The sequence below is a fragment of the Poromitra crassiceps genome, assembly GCF_964638095.1.
Source record: "Poromitra crassiceps genome assembly, chromosome: 14".
Classification (NCBI taxonomy): Eukaryota; Metazoa; Chordata; class Actinopteri; order Beryciformes; family Melamphaidae; genus Poromitra; species Poromitra crassiceps.
Window position 1 is genome coordinate 12,179,495 of NC_139633.1, and position 18,748 is coordinate 12,198,242.

At 43.6% G+C, this 18,748-nt stretch overlaps 1 protein-coding gene across 1 annotated transcript; it reads right to left on the bottom strand.

Moving 5' to 3' along the window:
• Positions 1-11,798: 11,798 nt before the first annotated feature.
• LOC310788900 (uncharacterized protein) lies at positions 11,799-18,254 on the bottom strand. Its single transcript, XM_083650484.1, has 7 exons — positions 18,206-18,254; positions 16,912-17,037; positions 15,693-15,803; positions 14,418-14,474; positions 13,985-14,152; positions 13,003-13,116; positions 11,799-12,561 (listed from the first exon to the last, which is right to left on the bottom strand). Exons 2-7 carry the CDS (start codon positions 17,035-17,037, stop codon positions 12,520-12,522), a joined length of 618 nt encoding a protein of 205 aa, XP_083506610.1. The 5' UTR covers positions 18,206-18,254; the 3' UTR covers positions 11,799-12,519.
• Positions 18,255-18,748: the final 494 nt, after the last annotated feature.

The following is an 18,748-nucleotide window of genomic DNA, read 5'->3' on the forward strand; positions in this document are numbered from 1 at the left end:
TGGCCCGGGACAGCCACAGGAGTAACACTATTTGGAACCTACCTGTCTGGACCCATTCTTTGGCATTCATGCCATTGGATTGCAAAGGTAATCTGCAAGTGTCAAAATTAACTTTAACCACTGTTTCCATTAAATTATGCCCATGGTGCTTCAAGAAGGCTCATCCTGTTGTTCTTTCTCCCATCCTCCTTACTAACTAGTTTGGTGAAACCTAAACTAGTCTCATGGTTTTGTTATTGTGTCTGTTATGTTGCAGGTTGGTGCACGACTCAGATCTGCCAGTTGAAGCACCAACCAGATCCACACTGCTGGTCAAGGCTGTCGAGGACTGTTTTATTGGGAGACATTTTATCTTTGGAATAAAGGTACCATGAGATGGGTATTCCAGGGGCTTAAAGGTTATACTAGGCATGTGCGATTTCTCCAGTTTAAAATGTGATCCTCTATTAATACCAAGAGTAGCTCTGTCACAGATAAACCAGGGTTTGTTTCCATGACTACACAAGGCAACAGTGAACATGATGTAGTCACCCCCACAAATTATGCTGTTTTGCTCTGAAGCAACAAATCACCTCGTTTGGACCTTTACATTTTAGAAACTCAATCAGTATAACTTTGAAATGCCAGAAGAAACAACAGTGGTGAGGCACCGAATAGTTTTGTCCAAATCTGATCAGTGGTGTCTAAAGCATTGCATGTGATAGACAAACACGGTAATGGAATTTTGTGGAAAATGCATGAATCCATTCATTCATCCTCTCATCCATTTGATCCAGTCTGCGTGATCTCAACCAGCCCTGGTTTTGTATCTCTCTCTCATAGATAACTGCCACAGAAAATGTCCCTTTGTTAGCCCAGTTCATCACCAGTCAGATCATCCTCCCCAAAGCTGCAGCTCTGGGAGGCTGCACTGTGATCACTTATTACCGGATCCTTCTTCAAAAAGCTGCAGAAGATCCACTGGGATCAGCGGATCACAGCAGAACCTCTGGACCCTCAGCAACAAGTCTACTGCTGAAGCTCCATCATTCTCCAGCCAGCAGTTTCAATAATACCACACCACCTGCCGTGTGTCTTCTTTCCCAATCACCACAAAGGTAACTTACTACATTACGACGATATTGTGAGCAGTTGAACTATTTTATTTTTCAGTCTCATATAGGAACTAGCTAGCAGCTGTAGTTCGGTCAAAAGAAAATAGTTCCTCCATGAAACTGCTCATAACAAGGTCTGTGGATTATCTTGAGTAACGGGGTCATGATTTCTGGAAAGAGACATTGCTGTTGAGTTTTTCAAATGTATTACTTTGGCACTTTGAGCACCACAAGCTGAGTGCCATCCAGTTCCATTGTATTGGAGAGAAGGCAGAAACTCTGCGGCCGATATCTCCAAAACTCAGGCAACTAACACAAAACGATATAGATGGATAAATAGCACTACAGGTGAGAGGGAATGCATTTGGGATTTTAGGGTGAGCTGTTCCTTAAATCTCCTCTATCAGATGGTCTCACTAGATGCATTATGGTTAGATGTGAAAGTGCCCACTATTGCGACATTGCTTGACCTTTTCTTCCTGTATTATGACAACTGTTTAACAATTTCCTGTGTTTTACTGCTAGATCACAGCACCATGGCTGCACCCTTAGTCCCACCCCGCCATGGCAACAGTCACTGGGACTGGTGACTTCATCAGTGGAGCAGGAGGAAGGCTACAGCACCCAGGACAGTGGAGGTGAGAACAGCAGACAGACACACAGCAAAGGACCATCCCATCATGCACCTGTGTGGCAGAGAGGCTGCTGGGAGAAACAGGAAGTCACCCCTTCCATCATTCTATGAGAGCAGCTCTTGTCACTCATTCACTAAATGTGCAGACTCCTCTATCCAGAATGCTAATGGTAACTCCCCCACCCTGCACACTTGGTCCCGTCCTTCCCAGCCTGGCCACAGTAGGACTCTACCACTCAGCCCCAGGAAAAGGGGCTTTCTGAAAGAGAGCAGACCAAAACATCTTTGTCAAGTTCCGTGGTTTGGGAGGATTTGCCTTTCTCTCAGAGTCTAGCGGTGTTTTTGTGTGAGGGAGATGAAGTGTTTGACACATTTCGTGAAACGGAGCCAAATGTAATTGCACCAAATCAGAAAGAAACACCTAGAAGCGACACATAGAAGCGACACATCAGTTGGACAATCGCATGACAATAACTCATCAAATGAATCTGTCTCACTGTATGAAAGTATCAACCCAATGACAGACACACGCTCCTACAAGGGGATCCTACAAGATGTCACTAATACAGCTGCAGTGAGTTATGAGGGTGACGTCACTCTTGAGTTTCCTGACCAGACAGACAGGGATGCTGATGGGTGGCAAAACAGGTGGCAAACCAGTGAGGCGTGTTCCCATGAGTGTGAGCAGGCGGATGAGGAATCTGCTTCTGTATCTTTCAATAAATGCAAGGATGAAGACGAGCACCCTCTAGAGGACATTTATGATTGTTCAGCAGACTTGTTCAGTAGCTCACTGTTGAACACAGAGAGACTCAGCATGCATGCAGAGAGTGGCAGCGAGATGCCAGTCCAGTATTTACAGACACCAGAGAAACAGGATCTAAATAACAATCAAGGCATTCACATAGACAGTGGTGGCAATTTGCAGTCACCAGGCACGCAAGATATGAATAGCAATGAAAATGCCACTATTGATATGATCCAGTGTGATTACTCACAGTCTCTTGACTTCATCCCCCCCCCTCTCAGTCGACTCCCATAGTGAAGGTAGCTGTTGTTACAGGGTTACCTGCTTCCACACAGAGGACCTCTACATTGGGTGAATTCAGCTTGCAACCCAACAGGTGGCATTCTTATTCTTTTCACTTGAGTAGATGGACAGGATGGGACGGTGAAAAAAACGACCAGAATCACCTCTTCACTTTGTCAGTTAGACAGTTTCAGTGCTAACCAGCTGCACCAGTGTGGCAGAGTGTGTGCAGAAGAAAACCTGGTGGTGCAGTGCAGTACTACACCCAGCAGACGCAGCTGCAGCCCTTGCCGGCAAAAGACGATTCTGGCAGCTGGACGAGCCTCGACACTGTCTGCTGGCTCAGCAGCACCTGAGGCTCCAGAGAGGAGGGACTCTAAACAGAGGATCAACAGGAAGATGATGATGATTATGATTATGTCTAACAATGAACACTAGTCTGATGGCTAAACTTGTATCATACTTGCACTCATGATGACATTACTTAAACAGTATCTTCTAATGTTGCCGTAGTGATTTAATTATGTATGAGCAAACTGTGAAATTAAGGATAGAAGAAATGTGGACAATACTGTACTTGCATACATATTTTGTTGTTTGGGTGACGTGTGTATGTTGTTAGGTTTTACATATATATTATTGAATTAATAATTAAGCTCTGGGAAGACTATATATTAGCTATTTATTTTCCTCTTGACACATCGTTACTCTCTTTGCATCTGATTTTTATTTTTACTTTTATTTTATTTTAATTTGTTTTTGTTATATATTTCTGATGTGGTGTTTTGTGCTATGTGTTTGCATGTAATTGTTTTGTGTGTATGTATTGTATGTGTTTGGACTCCAGGAAGAATAGCCTATGCTAGTATGCTGGTGCTAATGGGGATCCTAAATAAACAAACAAACAAACAAACAGCTGCATGCCTTCTTCATGTGGTTAGTACATGGTCACATGAAGATCCTTACTGAACACTCCACTGGATGTTTGGGCAAAGGACACCGTGTCCTATTTTATTTCTTACAGATTCAAATGAATCGGCCACATTTTCTCCATCAGTGGCTGCTGTTCAAATGCATTGCCAAGCCACTTGGGCATCCTTCCTATGAAAAGAACATGAGCAGAAAGAGAAACCCTGTTTAAAACATGTTTGCATGTCCTCCTGTTGATCACCTGGTAGCTCCTTGAACATCTTTTCCAAGAGAGGTAAGAGAGGTCAACAAAGTGGAAAAATAAGATTTGAAACATAAGCCTCAATGCCTTAGGGATACTTCTCTTGGCAGCAGCCTCTGACCTGCTCTACCCTCTGTGTGTGTGTGTGTGTGTGTGTGTGTGTGTGTGTGCGTGTGCATGCGCGTGTGTGCGTGTGTGTGAGAGAGAGAGAATGTAGGTAAGAGGTTAGGTGTGTACAGTGTGATGCCATGTAGCTAAGAATAGCAGTTGGCAAGAATAGCAACTCTGATGCTGAATGCTGGGCACACAGAGTGTGTGTGTGTGTGTGTGTGTGTGTGTGTGTGTGTGTGTGTGTGTGTGTGTGTGTGAGTGTGAGTGTGTGAGAGAGAGATACTCTTACATGGCACGGAGGGTAAAAATGGAACTGGGACAAGATGGAAAACAGCTGGATGTGTGTGTGTTCCATTATAGTGGACATCATGGGTGGCAGAGCTCAGATTTATTTCAGTCAGTTTTATCCCTTATAATTGTAAAAAGGTTGAGAACCACATGTCATACATCATGCCTATACTCCAACCAAAGCCAAACCATTCTGGAGGAATTGAATGGTACAAGAAGCAAATTTATAGAGCAAAGCAATTAGATCTGATTACCAAGTTTGGTATCAATGATGTCTTTGTGCGAGATTGTGAGATACAGTTGTTCAAAAATGTCAAATGTCACCACAGTGCCACCCCCTGGCCAAATTGCATGAAATAAGGTACTGTACATGTTTGGGTTATTATTATTATTATGGAATATTATAGCAATAATAACACCATTATTCACACCAATTCTAAAAACATTTACTGTACAGTACTACAAATATGCAAACACTGCAACATTGGGAATTCCTACAACGATGGACATTCTAAAGCCAAGTATCCTTTTCTTTTCTACATAAATAATGCTGTTTATCTATTACTTATTTGTTTTGTTTCAATATAATTTCGCATATAATTTGATTAATTCATTTTTAACTACAGTAATAAGTATGTATGCCAGTTCACTCCTTTCCAATCTGCCTTATCAGCGTTGCTGAAGGGAATAGCATGAAGATTTACTCCGCTACACTTGTTCATATTTCATATCAAATACTGTACATAATGACAATAAAAATAATGCCAATAAAAACAGACAAGTTGTTAGCTTTTTTTTTTTTTTTTTTTACCTTTATTTACAGGGGGAGTCTCCATGAGAGGGCAATGCTCTCTTTTCCAGAAGCGCCCTGTTCACATTCACACACGTTCACACTTGACGCCAAACTCAATCCAAAAACCTGTCCGTTTTACTGTTGTCTTGCTTGTGACCAAGTGCACCCGACTGCTACAACATGACTTTAGACCTAGCTGTTATGAATCAGTGGGGTCTTTTCTAATATTCGGGCTAAAAACCGAAGCTCACATACATGTCTTGTTTATTTACAAAATTCACATCCGCACTCATTGTTTTGAATGGCGAGTTACCCCACAGTTCCGGGTCCTGTGCTATCCCCCCCTTGCTCCTGTGAGGCGTGAGTGTCCCTACGTACGTGAGTTATCTAGCTATATCTAATACACAAAAATAACATGAACTAAACCAAATAACACGATAGAGCGATAGCACTGCAGCACACCTGCACACCTGGAAACAAATGGCCAGATCCACCGGATCTCAGACCGGAAGAGCAGATACCAGGCTCTTCTCTTTTGAGAGAGAGCCTGTGACGTAAGATTAGAGCAGCTCCACCCGAGCGGTTTGTAGTTAAGTGCCTTGCTCAAGGGCACCTCAGTGGTTGTAATGAGTGATGGTGCAAGTGCTGCCTTTTCCCTTTCCCCACCCAGATTTTATCCTGCCGGTCCCGGGGATTGAACCGACGACCTTCCGGTCACAAGCTCGCTTATCTAACCTTGAGACCACCACTGCCGCCTGCACGGCAACCACTGTGCCACAAGACTCTCACAAGACCTTTTTTCAGTGTGTCTGCTGAGATCTAAATGGGTATCTATGTGCTGCCTGCTGGTGTGTGTGACCGTGGTATTTCCATTGCGCAGTCGCCAGGGAGAGTACTACTACTGCCCAGTGCACAGCACAGCACAGCGCGGGGTGTGGCTGTAACTTTAGAGCGCTCTGCAGAGGCGTGACAAGCACATGGTGGGCAAGGGTGGAGAAATGGCTTAGTAAGGAGTTGTCAACAAAGCGTCAGCTAGGGGCCTGGCATGTGGTGCTGCAACTGGATATGCCCGCCAACGTAGAATTAAAGTCGATAGAAATGTCTTCTCCTTCTCAGTACGTTGAAGATGGCTTGTGTGTAATAGTTCATGCTTTTTGGAGCAGGACTCCCTGGAAGAAGCCTATCTCAGTGGGACCTTCCTGGATAAAATAAATAAATTAAATAGACTCAGAAAGTTGGAATGTCCAACACAACATAAGCCAAACAATATAATAAATTGGAGTGGTTATCCTAATGAAAGTCACAGGCCATGCGTAGCGCGCTAAGCGCATGGGTTTGATCACACCCCCCAAGAAAGTGCCCCCAGGGCGCATCGTCTCCAGAGTATATCCACCCTAGAAATGAGCATGCGACATTATCAGAGGTTTCTCTACCACGATCTCAGCTGTGTTCCATGCTCCAGCCAAAATATCATTTAACGGGGCAACTAGCAGGGTGGCCCAGCGGTTAAGTCGTCCATCTTTGAATGCAGAGGCCAAGGATTTAAACCCCGTCCTGCTGAAGTGTCCTTGAGCAATATGCCGAGCGAGTCCCTACCAGACTTTTCTGTAGCTGACCCTGACCTCTGACCTCCCTGGAGGGGCCCGAGCAAAATGGGAAGTTCCCAAGCTATTTCACAGTGAGCTCTTGGTATTTATTGGATTTATCCAACAAAACTAAAATGGCATAGATTGGTCATTCAAAGTAACATCTCTCTTGAATCTGTGATCTGAACGGGGAGTATATCGGCTCTATCTGCTATAACTCTGTACTTTGTGTGGGCTGGTCTCCGTCTGCCTCCTTGACAGGCCATGGAGACTGACGTCAGACCCCGGGACTCCCTATAAGCACCTGTCACGCCACCACGCTCCCAATATGAGAAGCGTGTGATTGTTTTCCGAATGAGACAATGTGCGTAGATACAACCCTGAGACTATATAGCCCACATGGAGGATCTCTTCAGAGTACAACTGCACACAAGACTTGCTAATGCTCTCACTGCACACAGGAGCTTTTCAACACACACTGGACAGCGGGGGCGTTTGGTTGGATGCACCATGGAAGTAAGAGAAAGCTGGTTTCTTCTGATGTTGAAGCAGTTTAGAATGTTTCACTCTGTTGACATTGATGTGCTGGAACTAGTTATGGAAAATTGGTAGGCCAAGTTATATGTATATACCCTTGTATGTTGGGGTGTCTTGTCGGTCTGTCTATCTAGTATCAACGTATCTATTCAGCTAGTTTATGGCAAAAGGTATATGATTCCTACATGTGAAGCAAACCAAAGTTGAAAAGATAAATTCGCTTTTTTCCCCCGTTACTACATGTTCCTTGAGGAAGTAAGGATCAAGCAAGGAAGCAATAGTGCTTTGTTCAGCCATTGATACCTGATGCAGCATTTGTGTGTGTATCCCTTTAAGACGGTTCGCGGTCTTAAAGGGATACGCACACAAATGAGGGATATACACGCAAATGCTGCATCAGGTATCAATGGGTAAGCAGTAATATGTAGGGTACTACTCTGTCCTGTTTTCTATAGGTGGCAGCCTGCACCCAGGAAGTTAGTGGTCACGCTGTCTCCATGTTGGCAAGTCTGAACCTCCAAAGAGACCAAGCTCAGTTCTGCGACTGTGTGGTCAGACAGAGACAGAGCCCTGCTCAGCTCTACCCTGCACACAGGTGAGCAAGACACACCCCTTTTATCATTCACATTTAATTAACATGATTAAGTTATATATTTCCCAATTAATTTGGGCTAAATCAACCTAAACTCCATTTACCTACCCTTTTATTCACAGATTGAAGTTTACAAAAAAAAAATATATACTGTCATCAGTTTTTATGATAGACGTTCATAGTATAGTAGTCATAAGAAGAGTATAACACACTTTTTTCAACAACCAAGCAATGCATTTCAAAACTGATTCCACCATTGAAGTCAGCACGACTGGTACTTGGTAGTTAGCTAGTGTTTCAGTGGGATGTGTGATGCTATTGGCTGGGCACTACACGCCCCCACGTGGGCTCTGAAAGTGTTTCTGCCAACAAAGTCTGGAACAGAGCAAAACATTGTGAAAACACGAAAATACAGCACATAAACACATGGCCACACAATTCTATGGGTCATAAGTGATGATTGAGAGGGTAATCCTTTGTATGAGTGTACTGTGTATATGTTGTTGTTTTTTATTATTATTATTATTATTATTATTATTATTATTATTATTATTATTGTTATTATTAAATAGTTGCATAGTATACCTTAAAATGTTTTAACTTTGAGCACAGAATTAGGTCCGCCTATTTGTAAAAAAAAAATGTTGAACAGAGTGGCTAATCAACATTGTTAGGAAATGACTCAGAAAAAAAATATGAAATATTAAAAATGTTAAAATACAGTGGAGGGGGGCTTTCAGGACAAGAAAACATCACCTCATGTTGTCTCATTGCTCCTGCAGGTGTGTCCTTGCAGCTTCCAGTCCGGTCTTGGCTTCTCTCCTGTCCTCTACTGGCGCCCTGGTGGAGCTACATGCTCCCTGTGTGTCTGACTCTGTACTGCCACTTGTACTGGACTACATTTACACAGGGGCTCTGCCCACCCCTATTGGCCAGCAGCAGTATTGCAGCCTGTTCACTGCTGCCTGCCACCTGCAGATGGACAAACTGCAGGAGGCCCTGAGAGCTTGGCAATGGCCTGAGGGGAATCCCGATTGCACTGGAGCTGACAACCAGTCCTATTCAGACAATATCAATGCCGATAGAAAACCTGTGAAAAACGATCATCAATATTCAGCCAATGCGGAAGCATGTGATGAGACTTCCTGTATTAACCGTGTAGAAAGAGCTACTTGTAGAAGTAGCAGTACAAATGCTGAAAGTTGCTGTAGTAGCGCACCTGGAAGCACTGTAAGTAGTGTGAAAACCTGCAGTTCTATACAAGTACATCGTCTGATGCAACGGGATTGGTTGCCTTATTTGCCCAGTACTGCTGAAGGGCAGGAGGTGGCGAGGAGGAGCAAAGAGGAGCGGTGCCATTCAGCTGGCAGTGTAGAGCAAGAGGAGGGGCAGGGGAGCACAATGGAGGAGAGGAGTATGAAGAGGAGGCGCCCCTATTCACCTCACGCTGAAGTGGAAGAGGGAGGGAGGAGCAGAGCGACAAAGCGACTGCATTCACTGGACACAAGGAAACCAGAGGAGGTGCTGCTAAGGAACAGAGAAGGGGAAGATGAGAAGGGCTATTCACTCCGTCGACACAGGAGGAGGATGCAGGAGGAGTTTCGAAACTCTCCTTTCCCCCGTCCCTCCACCTCCCTGCCTCCTGTCTCTCCATCCCGTCGTCGTCATAGAGACGATGGCTGTGCCTCCGAGCGCTCCTCTTCCTCCTCCTCCTCCTCCTCCTCCTCTTCTCCCCGTAGCTGTGGGGCGGTGCCTGTCATCTGTCACAGTAATAGAGCGACCGTACTCCGTCCAGCAGAGGGCCCCGTCCCGCCACCTCTCCGTCCAGCCTTCCAGGCCTCTACCAGCATCATCAGGTCTGCCATCCCACAGCCAGCCAGTCCAGAAGAGGGCACACACAGTCACAACACTGCCAGGGTCAGGATTGGTGTTACTGCTAAAGGCAGGAGTCAATTTGGAACCCAGGAATGGAATTACGATGACCGGTCAGAGTGTTGTGGAATACAACATACTTATTACAAACCCACTACCGATCAATATGAAATGCTGCACCAGGATTACGAAGGCAGCAATGCAGGCCATTTTGGAATACAGAATGACAAACATCCTAGAGAAGATGGAATATCACAGGACACGGGTTACAGAGATCACGAGTATAAAACTGACCTCAGTTTCGACGACTTCCCTTCAAAACAACACCGGGAGGAATGTACTGATTGCCAGGATGTTTCCATGGCAAGTGCAGAGGAGGGACAGGACTTTCACTGGCTGGGTCGGAGTTCAGGGTCAGCTGAAACGGATCGCTTAGACAGTCGCTCTAACGTCTACTCAAGCCTGCATAGAGCTGAGAGAAATAGAACAGACACGGCCTCTGGCTCATGCAGAGCTGAGAGTCACTGCAGCCACACAGACAATGGCCTTCTCCTTCACACAGCTTCGACAGATAGAAGAGACAGTGCCTCCACCACACCTGAATCAACTTTGGATGATGTCACGCACAGTCTTTCTGCCTCTGACCAACCAGAAAGAGAGCAGGGGCCTGCTGAACAACACCCCCCATCTGAGGAGGAGTTGGAAAACATCTCGGACGCTGAGATCACAGAACCAAATGCCACTTTTACCATGCCTGTGGCCAGCGACACTTACAACCCCGCTGACGGCGTCGTGGGGCACTCGTACCGTGGACATCTCCATTATCACTGCCTGTCCCAGGGACACACACACCTCTCACACACACACTCTGAACACCTCGACACCAGCCACGTCATCCATCTCCATCCTCATCATCACCCAGACCAGTCCAGTGATGGGGAGGGGATTGCTACCTGTAGCCCTCTAGGAGAACATTATACCAGAGGGACAAACCAGGTTCTACTGCTGGACATTAGCACCAGGTCTGCTGAGCTGCTAGTGTCACACAGAGCTGGGCTTGAAGATGAAGAGAGAGGGGTTGGATTTGTCCAGGGGGGTGAAGGAGAGGACACAGGTGAGACTGGGAATGACAGTAAACATCAATGGAAACTGGACAAGAGAGAAGATAGAGCGGCTGGGACTTTGGATGAGACGGAGACAAAATCTTGGTTTGGAGAGAAAAGGGTTGGAGATACGAGATCTGTGGCTGTTGGTGGGCATCAAGAGATTGGTGTTAGATCTGGTGCTGGGACAGGGGCTTGTGTTGGGGAGGAGGCCGTCGGTGCTGGAGCTGCCCCCAGCGTTGACGGGGCAAGCCTGACCACCAGTTGGCCAAGTCGCATCCTGCATCCTGTCCCAGACTGTGTGCCAGCCTCCATGCCATCCACACTGCCAGTCTGTGTACCTTCTGCCCTGCCAGTCTGCATGCCGTCGAGTGTGCCAGCTCACCTATCAACCCCGGTCCAGCACACCTACCAGTGCTCTCTGTGTGAGCGCTCCTTCAGCCAGAGAGGCTCTCTGAACAGACACACGCGTAGCCACCTGGGCGTCCGCCCCTACCCCTGCCCCCGCTGCCCTATGACCTTCTCACGGCAGTACCGCGTCACGGAGCACATGCGTGTTCACCAGCGCTGTGCCTTTGTGGTAGAGCACCCAGAGATACCTGCACCTCCCCTCTGAGATAAAGTCAAGTGAGCATAAGAGAGAGAAAGTAAAAAGAAAATCACTGTTAAAGCTGTGTTAAATGCTGACAAGACCAAATGCATGTTATTTTCTATATAGAGCAAGAGATACTAATTATAATGAAATTCAGTTCTGCACCTTAAATGACACATGTATTGAACTAGTTCCCCATTATAAATACATTGGAATTTGGTTGGATGAGAAATTGTCTTTTAAAACACATATAGTGTGTGTAGTGTTGTCCAGACATGGCTGCTGGTTGGCTCAATGGTTAGAAATAGACTCTAAAATCAATTCTTGGCCCAACCCCCAAACATAGACAACTGCATGTAAAGAGTTATACATATATACAATTTATTTGTCTTGTCATGTGTGACAGAAAAGTATTTATTGTGGTGACCTTGATTATAATCAGAAGATGGTAACATTGCAAGTTGTGTTTCATTAATTATTTAATCAATCAACACAGATAGTTTCTGTGTCACCACTCATTTCACGACGCTGAACTAGATGCATTGATCCAACCATATGAACACAACAAAAGACTGGTCTTTCCCCCCCCATCTACCTTTACTATTTTTATCCATTTTTACTTATTTCCAAATCTGAAAACAAGGAAGTACCCAGGAAAGGGTTGGGTGGTGGTAGGGCTGGCCTAACATCTCTAGAGAGAACCATGTCTAGAGAGAATATCCTTCAACCAGTTGAATGCGTTCAAGCCCTGCATAGTTCCCCATCTTGAAGACACAGGAGCATTATTTTGTAGACTATGAATAAAAGTAACAGCGTTTGTCTGCAGCCCTGTACACAGAACTGTTGACCTCCCGTCTACAAAGTCACGAGGAAGCACATACGAGTGGATGGGTACACTTCAGTGGAAGTAATATACCGTGGTTGTATAAGCCTGCGGAGGGAGGAGACAATACATAATTATCTGTATTGCATCATATAGCGCAACCCCCCCAGCATGCTATTGGAATTGGTTATTAAGTAACTATGCAGAGAGAGAGAGAGATACCGCTAAGCCTCCAAACATTCTCTCTGCTCCGCTCCATCCTCCTCACAGTTCACTCCTTCCCTCTCTGCTCTTCATTCAGTCGGCGGCGGTGTGGCAGTCATCACGACAAGTGCCTGAAGAGAGGAGAGAGAACAGGCTCATGCCCATACAGTATAGACCCAGCAAATGCTTATACTATCTCATATTTAGTTATTAATATTTTAAATCGATTAAATCATTATATAAATATATAATAATATTACATTACTACTACTACTACTACTGTATTATTATTTTATTATTATTTTTGTATAATTCTAAGATTTTTTTTATTTTTTGGGTCAGTCTCCCAGAATAATTTTAGTTCCTCCCTGTAAGTTGTGTTGGGGATGTTTTGGAGAGACCCACAAATTCCCTGTGCACGTGAGAAAGTAATGCAGAGATGTATTATTACCTGCTACTGATATTGCTGTTTTTGCCCAGAAGTAAAATAAGATAAAAGAAGCACCGCTTTACTCCACTATTTCCCTTCTCTTGTCAGTTTCCTGTTTGTATAGCTTATGTAGTATTATCACCTGAGTCTTGGTGGAACGAAGGGCGCGCCCGGCCAGTGATGACATCACAATGAAGATAACTGCACCCACAAAGATGTAGAACTGGCAGATCGCCTCCACAATGAATACCATGCCCTGGGCACACACACACACACACACACACACACACACACACACACACACACACACACACACACACACACACACACACACACACACACACACACACACACACACACACACACACACACACACACACACACACACACACACACACACACACACACACACACACACACACACACACACACACACAATAGAGTTATAAGTCCACAGCTTGCTTAGTGTTTTTCGGATAGTCCTGGAAACATTTGACAGCCCAAAAAGTTGACCGGGACCATAGATATTATATTACTATAGATGGGTCACCGCAGGCTCCGCCAATTCTAACAAATGGTAGCAGCAATTCTCCTAAATGGGCGTGGTCAACCATTGACTCAGACCTGCCGAAAATCTTCTAAGTGGGCGTGTCCGTGGAAAATCATGGGCAAAACCCACATGACAAAATGACAGGAAGTGAGTTGAAGTTGGGCCGTCTTGCTTGAATCCCATCGTCTTTGCCAGGACGTACTGACTCCATTCCTAGACTTCTCTAATTCAGTGAGCTCTTCATTTGAACATCTCCTGTTTTCAAGATTCTCAATCAATCAATCAATTTTCAAGATTTTAATCTGAGAGTTTGTATCACAACAGCAAATGTGCAAGTACAAGTACAAGTTTAATTTCCTGTTCCTGAATTTCCTGACACTGAGATTTTTTAAGATATCAAACGGTTTCACAATGTTTTGAAATAAATAGATTATTGAAAATCATACAATGAAACTTACATAGAAATGTATTTACATGGTAATTTGGGGTTGGCATCAAAATTGGAAAACTGGGCAAGCGTCAGTAATGAACACTGCTACGAATACTACTACTAATAAACCATTCATACTCCTACCTCATACTCTCCTGTCCACGAAATCTCGCCGCCGTCTTCGTCATAGTGGATCATGTCAGAATTCCTCCTCACGTAGTTGTTGTGGAGCATGCTGGGAAGGAAGATCATAAAAGCCGCCCAAAATGCCCCCAGCAAGGTTATGATGCTCAGAGCCAAAGATATGGTTACCTGGAGCAAAGAGCCAGATGGAGAAAAGAGACAACAGGAGAGAGAGAGACCAAGAGGAACAGGTGTGGGTATTTATTTATGCACCACATCCATAATGGCAATCCATAACATTTACACACAGCAATGTTGAAGATTACTTTTTATATAACATAACATAATGAGTTATCTAGTAGGGAATGAATATATCAATAAAAATAAATACTGTTGGTCACAGACCCTGGCAAAATTGCCAATCTCTGCTTCAAAATGTTACAGCAGAACTTACCATTTTCTTAGTTGGGTTGTGCTCTGTCAAAATATATAGAATCCCACATATGATGAACTACAAGAGGAGAGGAGGAAAAGTTGTTTTAATGTGCAGTATCTTAATCATCTCAAACCGCAGCTCGACAGCCCTGAGAGCTGAGCATGCTTCAACTGGATTTGACTTGATTTGAAAAGACAAAAGGCTTGCCACACTTGGCTCTCTGAAATTTAAATATTTGAATGTAGTATATCCAATAGGTATCAAAGTATTTTCCTAGCCCTACCCCGTAAAAACAGATACGATATTGGAAAAGGTACATAATCTATTAAAGAGGAGGAAAACATGAATTGTTCAAACTTAATAGCCAGCAATAAGGTTGTCAAAAGTATCGATAAGCCTTATCGCTACTAAAAATGTTAAACAAATACAATGCTAATTTGCAAAAGGCATCAACAGTATCGATAGCTATCGATAAAAAAAAGAAAACAGATACAATACTCATTTGCAACAGTATCGATGGCAGCAGTGCTAAATCAAACATACTACAGAATTTTCCCTCTTTCTGTTGGTGGGTATCTGTTCCTTGAACAAGCTAAAAGTGTTGTGATAGCCTGCTGACTAGAGCAGGGGTAATCTGCTGTGCAAGTGCAAAGTATTCATGAGTTTTATCTGGCCTATATTGTGGAGAAGCATGCGTCTGTCTGTCCATCTGTCTTCGTTTATGTTATGCCTCTTGATGTGTTGCCCCCCCCATCCCCCGGCAAAATGGCATTGAGTATCGTGACACAACCATACGCAGCATACCTGACAAAGCCTGCAGGACCTCCAACCAAATCTAATTGATTTGGGGTATGGCCAGAGCCATGTATATAGAAGAGTCGCAACATCTACATTCACTCCAATGGACCAGTTTTTTACTCTCAAGAGTTCCAGGAAGTAAGGTACTGGATTAAGCAGCACTATCGAGTTGCAGCAAAATGGACAGTTTGTGCTGTACTTTGAAAGTTTTTTTTAAATCAAATTGTACATTAGCTTTATTTTAGCATTCAAAAGTAGCGCGAGACCCCTTCCTGGCTGTTCATTGGCTAACGAGTCACGCATTTTGGTCCTCCGCTGATGCCACTCTCGCTCTAAATTGCTCTGGGTATGGCTGGTAAACCTCTTGATTGTACTGTAGCCATTTCTATTCTAAAAATCAAATTTCATTTCTAATTTTAGGAATGAAATTTGCTGGTGAAATTCTGAATGCACAGGTCACTGTGATCAGTTCATGAAAACAGTTCTGCTACCAACCAGTAGTCCCAGCCAGTAACCAGGTGCGAAGCCTCTCCACACATGATTCAGGGTATCCCTCATGCAGATGGCGAGGATGAAGAAGGAAGAGCCCAAGACCACCAGAACAATCTAAGAGAGAATCAAAAAGGACTCGCATCAGCATCTCTCAAACTCACTGCTCAAATAGAATCATTTTATAATACTAGAAAATATTGCTCATATATCAGAATCAGCTTTATTGGCCAAGTATGGACACATACAAGGAATTTGCATTGGTCTCAAAGTACTCACCGACAGAAAAGTTTAAAGTTTAAACAAACATGGCACGGGTACATTTAAACATTTACAAAATGTTGCATGATGGTGGGTTATGATCTGGGGAAGTTCATGGGCAGGTCGTAAAGTCCTGGAACCACCTAAGTCCTGGAAAATCCTGGAAACAACCCCATGCCCACACACCTCGGGTCGGATTGGGCTTAACATTTGAATGGCAGTGGGTTATGATCTGGGGAAGGTCATGGGCTGTAAACCTGTTCAAGGTTGTAAAGTTCTGGAACATCCTGAAAGCCACCATAATTTCCAGCTAAGCAAAAGGGGCAAAGTATACAATAGAGAGGCAAAGTGACCGCCTACTTCCTGCTTCAGCATTGTACCAAAGATTTTCATCCGCCATTTATTTTCCCATAGACATTTTGTAAAATGCGTATAACAAAAGTGTTACTTGGTCAAACAAAACCGTTCAGATATATTTAGAAACAGGAGAGACTACATAACATTTCACTCTGACCGAAACGTAACACAATTGCGGATTTAAAGAAAATATGTTTTCGATGTAGTCTTTTAAAGTTTTGGTCCGAGTGAAATGTTCGATGGTCTCTCCCGATTCTAAATATAGCTGAACCGTTTGGTTTGATGAAGTAAAACTATTTTTATAAGCATTTTACGAAATGTCCATGGGAAAATAAATGGCGGATAAAAATCTCTGGTACAGTGCTGAAGCAGGAAGTAGGCGGTCACTTTGCCTCTCTATTGGTGTCGTGTAAAGTGTCTGGGGCATGAATGAGGGCTTTTCGAACCTGCAGTAGAAAGTGTTCAGGTCCTCGGCCATTTGGGGATTATCTACAGTGGAGCTATATATAGCTTTCTAAAAAGAAACCATAATGGCCTGAATTGTGTGTGTGTGTGTGTGTGTGTGTGTGTGTGTGTGTGTGTGTGTGTGTGTGTGTGTGTGTCTCACTCCAATAATCTTGGGCTCCCCCCGAATGAAGCGGTGTATAGGTTTGCTGCCCCCCACCTCAGTGTTGGGGAGAGTTACATTATATCCGCCATGCGGTCCACACGTAGAATACAGCTCAGCAGACATCTTATGGACAAGGAGACAGGGACCAAAATATTCAAATGAGCAACATACATTTGGGACACTGTTTGCATATTTGCTGTTTTCATTGTTTCACATGACATTTGTATGTTGAATCCATATTACAAAGTATAGATGATGCTAACAAGCTGAAGTTGTTCTTATTTGCCTTTTTCCCCCTGTGTGCTTTTACTGTAAAGAGCTGGCAGTCTGCGATATGGACTCATTCACATTTCTTATGTTGAAACAATATTAGAGTAGGCTATAGAAGATAAGTCAGTCAACATCATAAAACTGCTCACTAAAAATTCTCTCTAACAACTCATTGCTCTAGTATTTGTTGCATCCGATAGGATGAATCAGCGTGACGTCACAGCCACCCAGAAATGCGGAACCCCGCGGCAATTAACTAGTATGAGTTGTGCCAAACAAATGTTAATATCTCAAAAAGTATACATCACATTGCTTATATTTTGACATTCTGAGTGAGAGCAGAAGTAGCTCAAGAGTCTGATGTATAGTATAATATATGCATGTCGTGTTAAAGTTGTGTAAACTGTCGCAGTTTTTAAAAAGTAAACAGGGTCAGCCGGCTAGAGTTGCCACCCGTTGCCACCCAGTGACGCGGTTTGTTTACCAAAATGCTGCTCGGCTGATCCCTCGTATATAGATTTGGTTTATTGTATCATTAGGGAATTTAAATATTGGCAGATTTATTAAAAAAGCTTAAAAAGTGGAAACATATTGACATTAATGTGATTTGTTTTTCTCTCAAGAAAATATAGAACATGTAGAACAATATTCAATGACTGTGGGACTGATCCAAGCCATTGATAATGTACTGACTTGATGTCATAAATCAGCCCTTAATGTTTTTCTCAACTCCACAAAAGATTCAAAGGTTTAGGAAACAAATCTAGCCTATAATTTGGCATGAACCAGTCGAGATGTACAAAAACATTCATGTTGTCAAACACATATATAAAGTTTAGTTTAGATTTATACTGTATATAAAAGAAAAGCCACTCTTGAATCCAGAAACAAGGTTGCTATGTCAGTGAGGGAGAAATGTCAGAGCTACTCTTGGACAACTACTTATTCATCTTAAAGAGTCAAATACTGAACAAAGACAAACGACAGAAATGTTAGAAAACAAATGTAAAGAGTTCCAGACCTTGAATGCTGTTGAGTGCTGCCTTAGCTGTTGTAATCTCTCCCAACTGGAGCGCAGCAGCGAAGAGGTGATGTGTGACCTGTGAACGATTTGCTCAATTTGAACTATCCTAGAATTTGGGTGAGTGTTTTTGTTTTGTCATTTAAAAAAACTATAAGAAGCTTTAGGATTTTGGATTGACTGTGATTGATTGAAATCAACAGACATTGCTTGACATTATCATCATCATCAGTATATAAAAGGGAGCTCGGGCTCTGTCTGTTTCTCTGTCCCACTGATGACATCATCAGTGATGTCATAAATTCACTCACACACACACACACACACAAAGTCCCAGTGATGGTGTCATCAGTGATGTCATAAATTGTGACATCATCAGTGACGTCAGAGTCACTCACAGACACACACACACACACAAAGTCCCAGTGATGATGTCGTCATGATGTCATCAGTCTGAGGCTCACGAGAGAGACTGAGGAGGCTCATGAGAGAGACTGAGGGAGAGAGAGGGGTAGAGAGACTGGGAGAGGGAGAGAGAGGAAA